The sequence below is a fragment of the Trichechus manatus genome, unplaced genomic scaffold (genome assembly GCF_000243295.1).
Source record: "Trichechus manatus latirostris isolate Lorelei unplaced genomic scaffold, TriManLat1.0 scaffold00040, whole genome shotgun sequence".
NCBI classification, from domain to species: Eukaryota; Metazoa; Chordata; class Mammalia; order Sirenia; family Trichechidae; genus Trichechus; species Trichechus manatus.
In genome coordinates, this window is record NW_004443976.1 from 13,689,737 (window position 1) to 13,701,209 (window position 11,473).

Below are 11,473 nucleotides of genomic sequence, written 5' to 3' on the forward strand. Positions count from 1 at the left end.
TGGTAGTTGTGGTCTGTTAGTCCTTTGGACGAGTCTTTCCCTTGTATCTTATTTGCTTCATTCTTCCAGGAGCTTTCTGATTCTAATCTCAGCCAGGGTTGGGAGCTGAGTATGAATAGGAAACTATTTACAGTGTACTGGGAAGAACATCAGATTGGAAGTTAGGAGTTCTGGAATTCCAATCCTGGTTTTGCTGTAGACTCGTTATTAACTTCATTCTGCCTCTTTGAGCTTTAGTTTTCACATTTATAAGATGAAGTAGATAATTGTGAGGATTGTGAGGATTATATAAGAAAATGTGGGAAAATGCTTTGAAAGTACTACATAATAATGATGCACTATTGGGTGCCTTCTATGTGTCCTACAGTATGTGAAATACTTGCCTTACATTATCACAGTTACTGCTTACAATAAATAACCCTCCCAGGCTAGTTTTAGTTCCACTCACAGAGGCCAAAAGTGAGGTTTACAGAGGTTAGGAACTTCACTATGGCCATATAACCTTGGCAGAACCAGATATTTAACTGCCACCATATACTGTCACCCCCAAAATTTGGCATCGTTATTCCGTTACTGGGTAGTTGGATCATTTGTTGATTGTTTCTCAGCATGACCACACCAGCTCTTTGTCAGCATTTTCTACAGAAGGACTGGACTGATTCCCTGAGGGAAATCTGGATTCTTTAAGCCAAGTTCTAAGTACAGTCATTGTGAGGCTTGGTGACTGATTAAAACTTCAGACTTCTGATGAGCTCCACTTTTTTTTCTCTTGCAGCTAGAGGAGCCAGTGGACCTGGCTGTGCTTGAGGAAATCCAACAGGAGCTGATTGACCAAGGTGACCCCTGAGAGTAGTCCTTCCTACCTATATTTAGCTACTCTAACGCTGACCTTTCCTTTCAACAGGATAGTTCTTAACGGAACTTTGAACTGGTTCAGCAAGTTCCCAGGAGATGCTAATGCTGCTGGTTAGGGACCAGTTCTGAGAACCATTGGTAGAGCAGTGGTTCTCAAAATTTATTATACATAAGAATCACCTGGGGATCTTGTTAAAATTCAGTATGTATCTGGGATGGAAACGCAAGTTCTTAGCAGGGGTTCAAACTGGAATGGTTCAAAGCCCTGGTTCTTAACTCCCTTCCTTTACCTCCGTGTTCAGTCAAGTGTCCAGAAGTCTCTGTTTATACTCTGAAGACATGTCTGTCTTCCCAATAATAAGGATCTCTAGTGTGTTAGGCCTTGTGCTAAGAACTTCCCATTCCATTGTATTGTTTTCTCTTATGACTACCCTACAAGACAGAATCAGAAGAAAAAGTGGTGTCTTACCAAGGTCACACAGCTAGTAAGTGGTGGAGTTGAGAAGCCGAATCAGTTGTGTGAACCCAGTTCCCATGCTTATTCCACTGTCCTACTGCACCTCTCTGTTGATAGGTTAATAATGATCCTCTCACTTCACGGGATACAATTTAAGTGCCTTCTCTCTCATCCATTCTTTACTGACTCCTCAGGGTCGTGTGAACATCTACTCCTTGGGGCATCCACAGCACTGTGCAGAATGCATAGTTTAGCACCTTATATAATTAAGTCATTTATTCCACATAGTCTTGTCTTAAATAGGCTTAGTTTTTCTCATCCCTAAAATAGAGGTAATAGACCTGCCCTGTAAGTTTGTTTTAAAGCTTAAACAAACAACATGTGTAGAGGACTCAGAGCAGTGTCTGGTGTGGATAGGTTTGCAGTCAGTGGACAGCTTCTGCTGGCATCAGAAGTAAGTGCCATGTAGTGTCAGCTTCCTCCAGGTGCCCCTGGCACCCTTACATTCCACATCTCTGCCCCGGTGGCCTCTGGAGACGTGTGTCCAAGTTGTCTCCTTGTCCCTTAGCCTCACTCCACCTCTTAAGCTCACAAGGAGGGGACAGACAGGAGGGGGAGAGATCCAACAAGTTAATGCTAGCCTGAGAGAGCAGTGAAGACCTACCAATTGGTTATGTGTTTTTGCCTGAATCTTTTTCTTGTTGGAAGAAGACCTTGAAGGTGAAGCTTAGCATTAAAGACAGGGCCGTCTGGGTGAAGCATGGTGAAGCACTACAGCTGCCCTTTGCCTTGCAGAGCAGGCCATCATCAGTGAGTATGAGAAGAGCTTGCAGTTTGATGAACAGTGTCTCAGCATCATGCTGGCTGAGTGGGAAGCAAACCCCCTCATCTGTCCTGTGTGTACAAAGTAAGAGTTTTCAAAACCTTTTCATCATTATTGGTTTCCACCCCTTGCTCCAAAGTGAGTGGAATTTCCCCCAAGTTTGCTGCCTGGAAACGTTTGGGGATTCAGGTCTGGTGTCCATGCAGACCCTGATGCCATGGGATCCCATCTCTGCCTTTAGGTACAACCTGAGAATAACAAGTGGCGTGGTCATGTGTCAGTGTGGCCTGTACATCCCATCTCATGTGAGTGTTCCACACACAGATTTGGGGCCACTTCTTCCCACATCTATCTGCTTTCTTAAAGAGCCTTCAGTAGTGTGCTAGAGCTGATTGTGCATCTCTCTTCCCAGCACTCCGTCCATCGATGTCACATTAGTAGCTTGACATTGGCCACAGTGAGAACATTTAGAGCATGGAAATGGGCAAATCAAGGTCTCCCCCAACTTCCCCAGAGCCATATGTTAAACACGTATTATTGTACCACTGCTTAAGATCTTTTATAGAGATCCCAGTTTAGAATTGGAAACATCTGCATCTAATCTCCCGTTAAAAATTTGTGTATATGAAGACCTACCTATATTCAGAATTTAAGGTTCTTAAAATCTTAAAATATAGTAGGAGCCCTGACATGATAGGGACTGAAAGTTCACCAGTTAATTCAGCAGTTTGGTTAAAGTGACGAATTATAAAAATGAAACATTTTATAGTAAGTTTGATATACAGATTTATTTGCCAGTCTTTGAGTGAGGCTCTGCTGATTGTAGATCTGAGTCATCTTTTTTGCATAAGTCAGTTCCAGTTTTATTTCTATAAAGTGGATCAAGAAGCTGAGTGCATAGCTTTAGGATTTTTCCTCCCTGTTTTTTATCTAATTCAGCAGCTTTTTAAGAATTTTTATTAACCAGTCATCTTTTTGAGTGTTTCCTAAACATTCCACTTATTGTCATAAAAACAAAAACTCTGTTTTTCATTCTCATATTTCACTGGTTTTATATGACATGTAATTAAATTATTAATTATAGTAGGAAGTATAATTAGCACAGAGAGATCTGAGACCAGATATAGCTGACTCTTGGTAAGGATACTCTTGGCTGGTGGAGGCAGAGCATGAGGGAGGCTAGAAAGGAGCCTGCTATCTCTGAGTGTTCTGTGTGCCATGAGCAGTGGTTAGTATGTCTTATAGCAGGAATAGAGAGCACTGGTTTATCTGGAAGGGTGGTTAAATGGAGATTGGTTAGGAGATCTTGTTAGCATAATCATGAGCCCAAAGAGCATATTTAAAGGTCTGAGGAATCAAGCCTTACAGTGAGCCAGAGTTATATTGGTTGACCTGAGGAATCAGGATTTTCAACCTATTGACTCTAATGTAACGAAGATTCCGTTGAAGTTTAACTTCTTTACTTTTCAGTCTCCAGAGCTGACAGAGCAGAAGCTCCGTGCCTTCTTAGAAGATCATATACAGGAGCACAGTATACATTGTCCTCACACACCTGAGTTTTTAGTCACTAAAGGAACAGAAGAAAAGTCCAGTCTTTTCATGAGCTGTCTGGTAAGCCTCTCATGGGACCCAGTGGTAAGAGAGGATCAGTGGCTGATTTTATTCCTGCCTTGACAGAAATAACAGGTTAGAAACTGGTAAATGTTTAAAAATGCAGTTTATTCTCTGAGGAATTTACTTGCAGAGAAAAGTGAAGGTATCAAGTCATCTCCACTGTACCTGATGCCATATCCCCTGTAACACTCTTGCAGGTATCTATTCAAATGTCTTGGAGCATTAAGCAAGGAACTGATCTTTATTTTTATTCCCAGTACTTGGCACATAGAAAGATGGTTAATATTTGTTTGTAGAAGTGAGTTAAGGTGGAAGGAGGAGAGTTGAAGTCAGGTGGTTTCTGCCATCTTAGTAAGATGAACAAGTGAGTATAATGGTAGCAGAGCTGGAGTGTGGAGCCCCTTAAGAGTGTGAAAGTTTTAGACCAAGTGCTGGAGGGAACGGGAAAGGCATTTAAAGAGGAAGGGAAGGATTGCCTAAGTGCTGTATATACAGCTGCAGCATCTGCTTCTCGTGGACCCCGTTGCCCTCGCACTTGCCATCAGTGCCCTGCAGCTCAAAGCAGCAGTGAAGCTAAGTGGATGGTGAGGTTTGGAAGGAGTGCTGTAAGAGGCATCAGCAGTCTCAGGAGAGTGTGATGGCTGCACGGTAGGCAGGGAGGCCATTGCTGTGGGGAGGGCTCACAGCAAAGATGAAATGATAAACAGGAGTGGGAAGGAAGGGCAAAATTGTATTAAGCAGGATCCCAGAGTTCAACATTTTGAAAGGTAGATCATTCAAATGCTCTTAAATACTAGTATGCCACTAGGCCTTTAGTTTCACTTAATCAAGGTGGAAACCAGGCCCATTGGGTTCAAGAGCTATTGAGGTCAGGCTGTAGGGCGATTCAGCATTGAAGGCTGAGGATGAAGTACAAGATAGGTGTGGCAGTTGTAGATGGTATATGTACTGCAAGGACTTAAATATTTGAGCTATGAGAGGAATAGTGGTCCTGGAGCCTTTATAGCCCAGCAGGGATGTGACTCTAACTTCCCTAATGGATGCAATGTGCTAAACCACAGCTGGTAAGCAGGGTTGTAAGGTAGAGTCTTCCAGAGAAAGCCAAATATATTGTCTTAGTCTAGGTTCTCTAGAGAAGCAAAACCAGTGAAGTGTGTATGTATGTATAGACAGTGTATATATACAGAGAGATTTATATCAAGGAACATGGCTCATGTGGTTGTAGAGGCTGGAAAGTCCCAAGCCTGTGGGCCGGGCTAGAGGCTTCTCCTGACTCATGTAGCCGCAGGTGCTGGCGAACCCAAGATCAGCAGGTCAGATAGGAGTCCTCTGGTTCACGGGCTACAATGGCCAACAAATCCCAAGATCAGCAGGTAAGCTGCTAGCTCAAGTCCCAAGAACCAGAGGTCAGATAAGGATCCAGAGTGAGCAAAAGCCAGCAAGCTTTGCTGGTAAAGTCCAAATATATTGGATACGGGCCACACCCCTAAGGAAACTCCCTTTCAGCTGACTGGCTGCTCATAGATCTCATCATGGAGGTTATTACATCATAACTGCCAAATCACTGATAATCATGGCCCAGCCAAGGTGACACACCATCTTAACCATCACACCTATGGAAGCAGAAAGTTCGCGTCCATGGTCAAAGTTAAGAACAGAAGTCCCTACCATAATGGTGGGGCTGAGCTGTCAAGGAGTTATATACTGACAGGTGCTTGCTGATCAAGAGAAGATGTGCTCAAGTTAATGAGTTGTTTCTGCCTGTAGCAGGCAGTCGTGTTCCTCTGCCACGACACATGCCCTTTGCAGTCTTGTTAGGACTCACACTTCCCTGCTGTGCTATAGACTCCAGGCTGTCAAGAGTTTGAATTATCTTTCTGGTCACTGGTTTACTGAGGGTGAGGATATTTGATTAGGATTTGATCTCAGCTTTACGACTGTATTTGGCGCTGATAGTTTCAAAGGCAGTTGCTTTAGGGCTACAGGACAGAGGCCCAGCAAAGACCAATAGCAGGAGTCATCAGTGGCCTCTGACGAACCACATGACTAATTTCATAATCGTAACTGAACTCACATCATCTCATATGTAGGAATTCTAACTGTAGCGTAAGTGTCATTATTGATTACAACTTTTTAACAGGTACTGAGGTAACTTTCATGACTGAAATACAAATTAAGCTAACCATTTTTTCTGTTTCAATCCAGGCTTGTGATACTTGGGCTGTCATCCTGGAGAGCCAGCCTTGACGTGACATCATTCTGCTGGATTGGAAACAACCCACTCCACCTGAGAAGGGCCTTGTATATACAAATCTGTTATTTATAACTTATTTTATATTAAATCCTTTCAAATTCTCTGCTCTGAGTGTTTTGTGATGCAGGTTGAAGGGGAAGAGATAGATAGAAAACTACCTTGAAGGGATAAACTGGTTTTATTGTCCATTATTATGTTATACCAAAAAGAAAAAGATCTAGAAATAATAGATTTGTAGAGAAGGACTAAATGAATACTAAACAAGAGTACAACAGAAATAATTTAAGCTTGAATTTCTTTCCATGATATTAGCATGATAACCATTTCAAAGCACATGTGTCTGGCCTTTAGAGTAGGTTTTGTTCACTGGCCAAAGCCTGCCATAAAATTAAAGGTTTTCAGTGTCTCTGTCTGCTCTACTGGATCTTGACAAAACTTCTGAGATCTTCTAGAAAAGTAATGTACTCCCGGTGCTCCAGGGCTGTGCTGAGCTCCACCAACTCATCTGCGAAAGTGTTGTCCACCCCTCGGTCCGCAAGGAAATCCATTAGGTGGTCATACAAGGCCTACAAGGAGGAACAACATTTACTAGTTTAGAAAAAGAAAAAAAGACTTCATCTGTAATGCTTATTATTAAAACACTTCTTTGTCTCTCATCCAACTACGACCCCCCTGTAAGGCACCAGAGCACCCAGTCTCATCCAACACTCACCCAGTCCAGGGAATCGGTGTTGAGTGTGTACTCAGTGTCCGTCCAGTCGGATTTGTCAGTGGACTGAAAACTCACTTCCCTGATGGAGAAAATGTCACTCTCCTCCTCCTCCTCTTGTCCAACCTGACAAGAAAAATAGACTATGCAGTTTGAAACTCACCAGACTTTAACCTTGCTCCCTCACCACCTCTCCTCCCCTGCTTTGCTGGTCTAAGCTAGAAAGTGTAAAAGGGACCAGGAAGGCCCCAAGAGACACTCCTTGTCCCCAGGGGCTAGCACTCCATCCTACATACCTCATCCTCTGGATAATGGCAGTCCAGAACAAGGGCCTTCTTGCCGTCACTCTTTGTAACTTCAACCACAAAATTGGGAGTGGACGTCAGTTCAGGCTGGGGAAACAAGAAGTCAGTGCACGCCATGGTTGGCAGGGGTTGGCTGCCTGCACCAAAGGTCTGACGGCCACCACTATTACGATACTGGTCGGTTTTTATAGTGTCCCCAAATAAGGAGCCTACAATCTTTGAGTGTTAAAGCCATATATCAATTAATTCAGGAGACTTGCCTAAATTCTTCCTGTTGATCCTGTCTAGACTTCTACACTATCTTTTAAAATGGCCACGTATCAAATATTTAGTGCAGTGCTTAACTTTCCATTAGCACCCTACTTGTTTAAAGAACATACTAGGTTTAGAATTAAGAAAGCTAGGTCCCAGCCCCAGCTAAGTGCAATTAACTAAGATCTGGATAAGTACCTTACTCTCCCTGGGTCTGTTTCTCCATCTGTAAACACCGCAAAGCTGACCTAGAGCTCCAAGATCTCTCTCCAGCTTGACTCTCTCGGGGGCTTCCTTTACTAGGGCCCAGCATCAAGGCTGGTGCAGCTGGGTCACTGGCCTCCTTAATGGCTGGATGATGGCCACGGTTCTCCCTTTGCTGGTGAGCCTGGGAGTAGAGTGAGTCCACGTGCTGGCTGTGGTGGCCAAGACAAGCATAACAGACGGCTATGCTGTGCCAGGCCATAAGACAGTACAGAGGCCTGCTCAGTCAGAAGGTCTGGGGACCCTGGGGCCTCATTCGGGCTTCCTAACACGTTTGAAGACTGGGCACCAGCCAGGTCCACATCAGCCTACAAGAGCTCACCTTGCCAAGTGTTAAATAAAACCTCTGAAGCACCTGGCTTTGCCACCTTGGTTGAGGTGGCTGGGTGTTTATTACCATCCTGTAACACATTAGCAACATTCCTCACCTGGAGATACTCCAAAGGATAACCTCTAACCTCACACATGTCCCCACTGTGGGAAGGGTTAAGAAAGTTTCAGATCTTTCCATCAAGAGAACACAGGCCAACCTCTAGAGCCTGAGTCTGCAGATGGCAATGTGTTCAGTCCCTGGGAAGGAAAAGGTGCCACAGCCCCAGTGCTAAAGCTGGCCAGAAACTGCTGCTCTACAAAAGTTCAGAATGGTCTTCCTTTGCCTTCTCTCCCAGCACTGAACCAGTTGCCATCGAGTCAATTCAGACTCAGGGCAATCCCATGGTGTCAGAGTAGAACTGTGCTCCATAGGCTATGATTTTCCAGAAGTAGATCACCAGGGCTTTCTTCCGAGGTGCCTCTGGGTGGACTTGGAACCTCCAAACTTTCAGTTAGCAGCCAATAACTTAACCATCTGTGCCACTCAGGGATTCCTAGGAGTTAAAAAAAAAAAAAAAAAAAGGAACTGCTCCTTTGTAGCCTGCCAGAAATCAGAGGGAAAGGCTGATTACAATGTTACAAGCTTACCTCTTTTTCTTCAACCTTCTGCCCTTCTGAGGTCTCCTCCTCCCCCCCATCAAATGTTGGTGGGATGCTATTGTTAATGTTAAAACTGACAGTGATCCTAGAAAGGCAAAGGAAAACAAGAGATGGTGTAATGTTAACTTAGTTTAATAGACTAGTATTGAGACCTACTATAGCCAGCAATGCTTGCTGAAACAATGTCTCTAGCCAAGCTGGCTGTCCATCTGAATTATCTGCAGAACTTCCAAAGAAGCCTGGGTGCCTACATCCAACCCGGAGATTGATTCAATAGGCCTTAAGTGTGCCTACTCTGTGCCAGCTGCTGTAAGTCAAACTAATAAGCCCTAGTTCGTCGTGGCCAAATACAGTCATGTGTGGGCTACTCCGGCAGGCCAGCATCCCTGGGCTCACTGCCAGCACATGTCCACTGGTCACCTCATGGCCATGGCCAGCTGACACAGCCTGCTCTGGTCTTTCCTTGGCACCAGGAGGTGAGCAGCCGAGAAGCCAGCAAGACAGAACAGAAGCTCCTGTAAGAGCTTTTTCCATCACAAAACCTGCCCCTGGAGGGAGGAAGAGTGAGCACTGGAGAGTTACATCAAGCGAGGACCATGAGCAGCCCCAGCCAGGAAAGGGGTCCTCACCAAGAAAAACACGCTGCAGGACAGACTTGATCTTCACTGTGCTGCAGGAGGCCAGAAACACCAGCTAATGACAATTTGAAGGTGCAAGCATCCTCACCAGACAAATCGTGTTCCACAGTTTGAGCCAGAATTCTGGTGATGCTAGATTTGGAACTAGCACCACTGGGCTGTGCACTCCAGCTGGTACCATTTGCATTTGCTGTTATGTGAAGGACACTTCTCGGAGCACACTAATCCATGCCCCCTGGAGTTGTGCTAACTGGCTGCCTTGCCAGGAAACCATCCTCCCATAGGAGCGATGTAGTTTGAGGTTCAGCCACAAAATCTATCCAATCTGCAACAGTGTTAACCAATAAACTAAGCTCCTGGGCACACAAATGCGTGACATTCTTTGCAGTGTTACTTATAAGAGACATAAGCTGGTTATGACTTACTATCCAACCCTAAAAAAATAGTTTAGGTGTAGTTACAGAACACACAACTGATCTATGTACGGAAAAAAAAAAAACTATACCTTTAGGCAAAAAAGAATTAAGAGTCTACCTCACAGATATACATAAATTAACTCAAAATGAATCACAGACCTAAAGATAACAGCTAAAACTACATAAAACTCAGAAGAAAATGTAGGTGTACATCTTGGTGACCTTGGGTCAGGCAATGGTTTCTTAGATAGGACACTAAAAGCATAAGTGACAGGAAAAAAAAAAAGATACATTGGACTTCAACATTAAAAACTTCTATGCTTCAAAGGACACCATCAAGAAAGTGAAAAGGGAACCCACAGAATGGAAGAAGATATTTGCAAATCGTATATCTGAGAAGGAAATTGTATCCAGAGTATATGACTAGGCAAATCCATAGAGACAGTAGATCAGTGGTTACTAAGGGGAGGGAGGACGAATGGGGAGTGACTGCTAATGGGCACCGTTTTTTTTTTGGGGGGGGGGTTGGGTAGTGGTGAAAATGTTCCATAATTAGACAGCGGTTATCAATGCACAACTTAGTGAATACTAAAAGCCACTGAATTGTCCACTTTAGGAAAAAAAACCAGAAGATGCTAAATGTTTATCTGTGTGACGGGATTAAGGATGACTGTATATTGCAGAAAAGCATAAACAAGAATTTAACAACAGGGAAGAGGAGCTGAAATAGGTCAAAAGCTCCCCACCTCTGAGTGCAACCCTTCCTATACTGTAACCCAGTTCTGTTACATATGAGTTACATATCTTGCTTTTTCACCTACTGTAAACATTTAGAGAGCAGGGGCCTTGTTTTACTCAGTCACAGACCCTGGCAGCATATTAATCAACACAGTAAACCAAATATCAAACTGATTATCAGTAATTTAAGAATTTCTGATTTTGCAGGCCTAAACTTAGACAGGGTACAGCCTCTCCACCAATAAAGGTTTACTGAATGATGGTCTTTATGGGCCCAAGAGACTTCAGCCACATGCTCTTGTGCTACTTCCTTACTGTCTTGTTGGTAACCAGCCCACAGCAAATTTGTGTTCAGTGAATGACCTGAAACTTAGGAACTTGTCCAAATGCACCCTTCTCTTTCCCTTGAAAATTATTTATCAAAGTACCTGCCTTAACTCAAAGCTGTTCTGGGGTAGGCCCAAGGCAGGTCTTACAGGGTCATGGATTTGGCCCCTGGAGTTCCCAGGCCCCCAGCCTGGTACTTACTTTTCCCCAGCAACTTTCCGCACTAATTTAGCTTCTGTCCCATTCACTTCCAGCTCCCAACCTCCAGACATCTTGGGGAGGGACTTATGCTTCTGGATCTTCTTTTCCTCCTTAATTTCATCATTCAGGAACTCAACAAAAGCTTTGTCTCCTAGAATGAAGAACCAGATGACACAGAAAAAAATAAGCCAATCAGTCTAAAGCATAAAACAATGACCCAGGTTACTGCAGCCAGATATCTGGACTTGGACTGTTTCTAATCTTTTTGCTTTTAACGGTTGCTCTAGGAATTTAGTCCAATTCACTTCATTAAACCTCACTATAAAAATTCTATAACGCTATCTGTGGGAAGCTGAGCTCGACTCTGGAAAAGTGATTTCCAACAGCGAACTCACTACCACGTTTCGCCACGAAGCAAAAGAACTCCCAGCTACCCTCTTAAACTTGCCAACAGACGTAACCAGGCTACTTTCAATCACAATCTTGAGCCTTCCTAAAGTTCTATTTTCGCGGGACTCAGGATAAAAGCAGCTTCCAAAGTTGAATTTTCTCTTTCCTGGAAGGAGTGAGGGAACGTGCTGACACGTGAGTTTAACAACCCGCTGTTTGCTAATCAATGAGCAAAGTGTTCGCATGTCCGGGGGAGGT

The 11,473-nt window shown here is 43.9% G+C and overlaps 2 protein-coding genes across 2 annotated transcripts in view; one reads left to right on the forward strand and one right to left on the reverse strand.

Moving 5' to 3' along the window:
* The window catches only part of RPAIN (RPA interacting protein), an 8,342-nt gene extending 2,230 nt beyond the window's left edge, over positions 1-6,112 (forward strand). The window contains exons 2-6 of the mRNA XM_004376233.2: positions 776-836; positions 2,108-2,219; positions 2,377-2,440; positions 3,606-3,746; positions 5,955-6,112. Coding sequence (XP_004376290.1) covers positions 776-836; positions 2,108-2,219; positions 2,377-2,440; positions 3,606-3,746; positions 5,955-5,996 — 420 coding nt within the window. The 3' untranslated portion in view covers positions 5,997-6,112. The remainder of the gene's footprint in view (positions 1-775; positions 837-2,107; positions 2,220-2,376; positions 2,441-3,605; positions 3,747-5,954) is intronic.
* Positions 6,113-6,164: 52 nt separating this feature from the next.
* C1QBP (complement C1q binding protein) lies at positions 6,165-11,062 on the reverse strand. Its single transcript, XM_023731125.1, has 5 exons — positions 10,826-11,062; positions 8,494-8,590; positions 7,009-7,104; positions 6,716-6,838; positions 6,165-6,569 (listed from the first exon to the last, which is right to left on the reverse strand). Exons 1-5 carry the CDS (start codon positions 10,894-10,896, stop codon positions 6,420-6,422), a joined length of 537 nt encoding a protein of 178 aa, XP_023586893.1. The 5' UTR covers positions 10,897-11,062; the 3' UTR covers positions 6,165-6,419.
* Positions 11,063-11,473: the final 411 nt, after the last annotated feature.

Excerpts from the sequence above, each read along its gene's own strand:
- C1QBP (XM_023731125.1), bottom strand. The coding sequence starts at position 10,896 with ATGTCTGGAGGTTGGGAGCTGGAAGTGAATGGGACAGAAGCTAAATTA. Across the intron at positions 7,105-8,493 it reads AGAAGGTTGAAGAAAAAGAG|CCTGAACTGACGTCCACTCC; the intron begins GTAAGCTTGTAA and ends TTGTTTCCCCAG. Across the intron at positions 6,570-6,715 it reads ACACCGATTCCCTGGACTGG|GCCTTGTATGACCACCTAAT; the intron begins GTGAGTGTTGGA and ends TCCTCCTTGTAG.